The following is a 1,289-nucleotide window of genomic DNA, read 5'->3' on the forward strand; positions in this document are numbered from 1 at the left end:
GATGGTGGCCTTGGGGACGCTGGGTTAATGGTGGCCAATGGTGACATGGGGTCAATGGTTACATTGGGTTGATGGTGGCACCAGAAGGTGACATGGGTTCAATGGGGACATTGGGTTGATGGTGGCCTTGGGGACATGGTGTCAGTGGTGGCTTTGGGAACATTTGGTAGATGGTGGCACCAGATGACGTGGGTGGTCAACAGTGGCCAATGGTGACATGGGACCAACAGTGCCCTTGGGCACCATCAGGTAGCTGGTAGCTTGATGGCCCTCATCCCCCCACCACCACCATGGTGTGTCTTTGGTGTCCCTCAAGCCCCCAGGTCAATGGTGATGTGCCCGTAGATCTGGGTGGCCCCTTTGAAGCTGGAGGCCACCAGGAAGTGCCGGTCACCCAAGGAGATGGGTGCGAAGGAGCGAGGAGATGGGGCCAGGAGCTCCTGGATGGGCTCGAGGTGGCCACCAGGACCAAGGCGATAGACACGGCTCGGGGCATAGTCATTGCCCAGGAGGACGTAGCGTTGACCGGCCAAAGCCAAGGGTTGGAAGACCATGGAGCCACGTGCTGGGACCTGCTGCACTTCCCGGAACATGGAGCCTTCCCAGCGCATCACCTGCATGGAGAAGGATGGGAAGGGGTGGGTTGAGGTGGTGGTCATCAGGGGGATGGGTTGGGTTGAGGTGGGTCGGATGGTGACCACCATGGGGAGGGTTGGGTTGAGTCCCTCATGATGCTGGTGGGCACCCATGACCACGTGATGGTGATGGACCCCAATGGCCATACGCTGACCCCCACGGATTCATGATGGTCATAGCCCCATCATGTGGTAGCCCCCCACATCCCCACTACCCCCCATGACTGGTGGCCCCCCATAACCACGTCCCACCTCACCTTAGCATCCCCGAGGAACCTCGCAAGCAGAGCAACACGTGTCCCCTCATCCTGAAGTGCTTGGCCGCGTAGACATCAGGCACATGCGGGATGTCCGTGTGGGGGGTGAAGGCCACCCCACTCCACCTATAGACCAAGGGCCTCCTGGTCCCACTGCAGACCACCAGAGCCGGTCTTCCCCCTAACTCCCTATCATGAGTAGCTGACTGTTAGGGGAAAAGATTCTGAATTCAGGAAAATCCCTCTTTAGCCGCGTCCACCCCATCTAAAGAGGGTGCTGGTGCCTCCTTTGGAGCTATCGGCCACCCCCAGGTACCATTGGCCACCAAGGCGGGCGCTGGCCACCGCGTGGGGACGTCTCAAGCGGCCGCTTCCCAACGCCTGGAGCCGGATGAAG

The 1,289-nt window shown here is 60.0% G+C and overlaps 1 protein-coding gene across 1 annotated transcript; it reads right to left on the reverse strand.

The window, feature by feature from the left end:
- Positions 1-311: 311 nt before the first annotated feature.
- LOC104407267 (leucine-rich glioma-inactivated protein 1-like) lies at positions 312-1,285 on the reverse strand (the record flags this gene model as incomplete). Its single annotated transcript, XM_010016498.1, is given in 4 exon segments — positions 312-614; positions 893-915; positions 918-1,094; positions 1,153-1,285. Coding segments are annotated over 4 exon segments (636 nt in total), but the record flags the coding sequence as incomplete, so codon positions are not given.
- Between the last annotated feature and the right edge of the window lie 4 nt (positions 1,286-1,289).

Source organism: Nestor notabilis, unplaced genomic scaffold (assembly GCF_000696875.1).
Source record: "Nestor notabilis isolate BGI_N333 unplaced genomic scaffold, ASM69687v1 scaffold19896, whole genome shotgun sequence".
NCBI lineage: Eukaryota > Metazoa > Chordata > Aves > Psittaciformes > Psittacidae > Nestor > Nestor notabilis.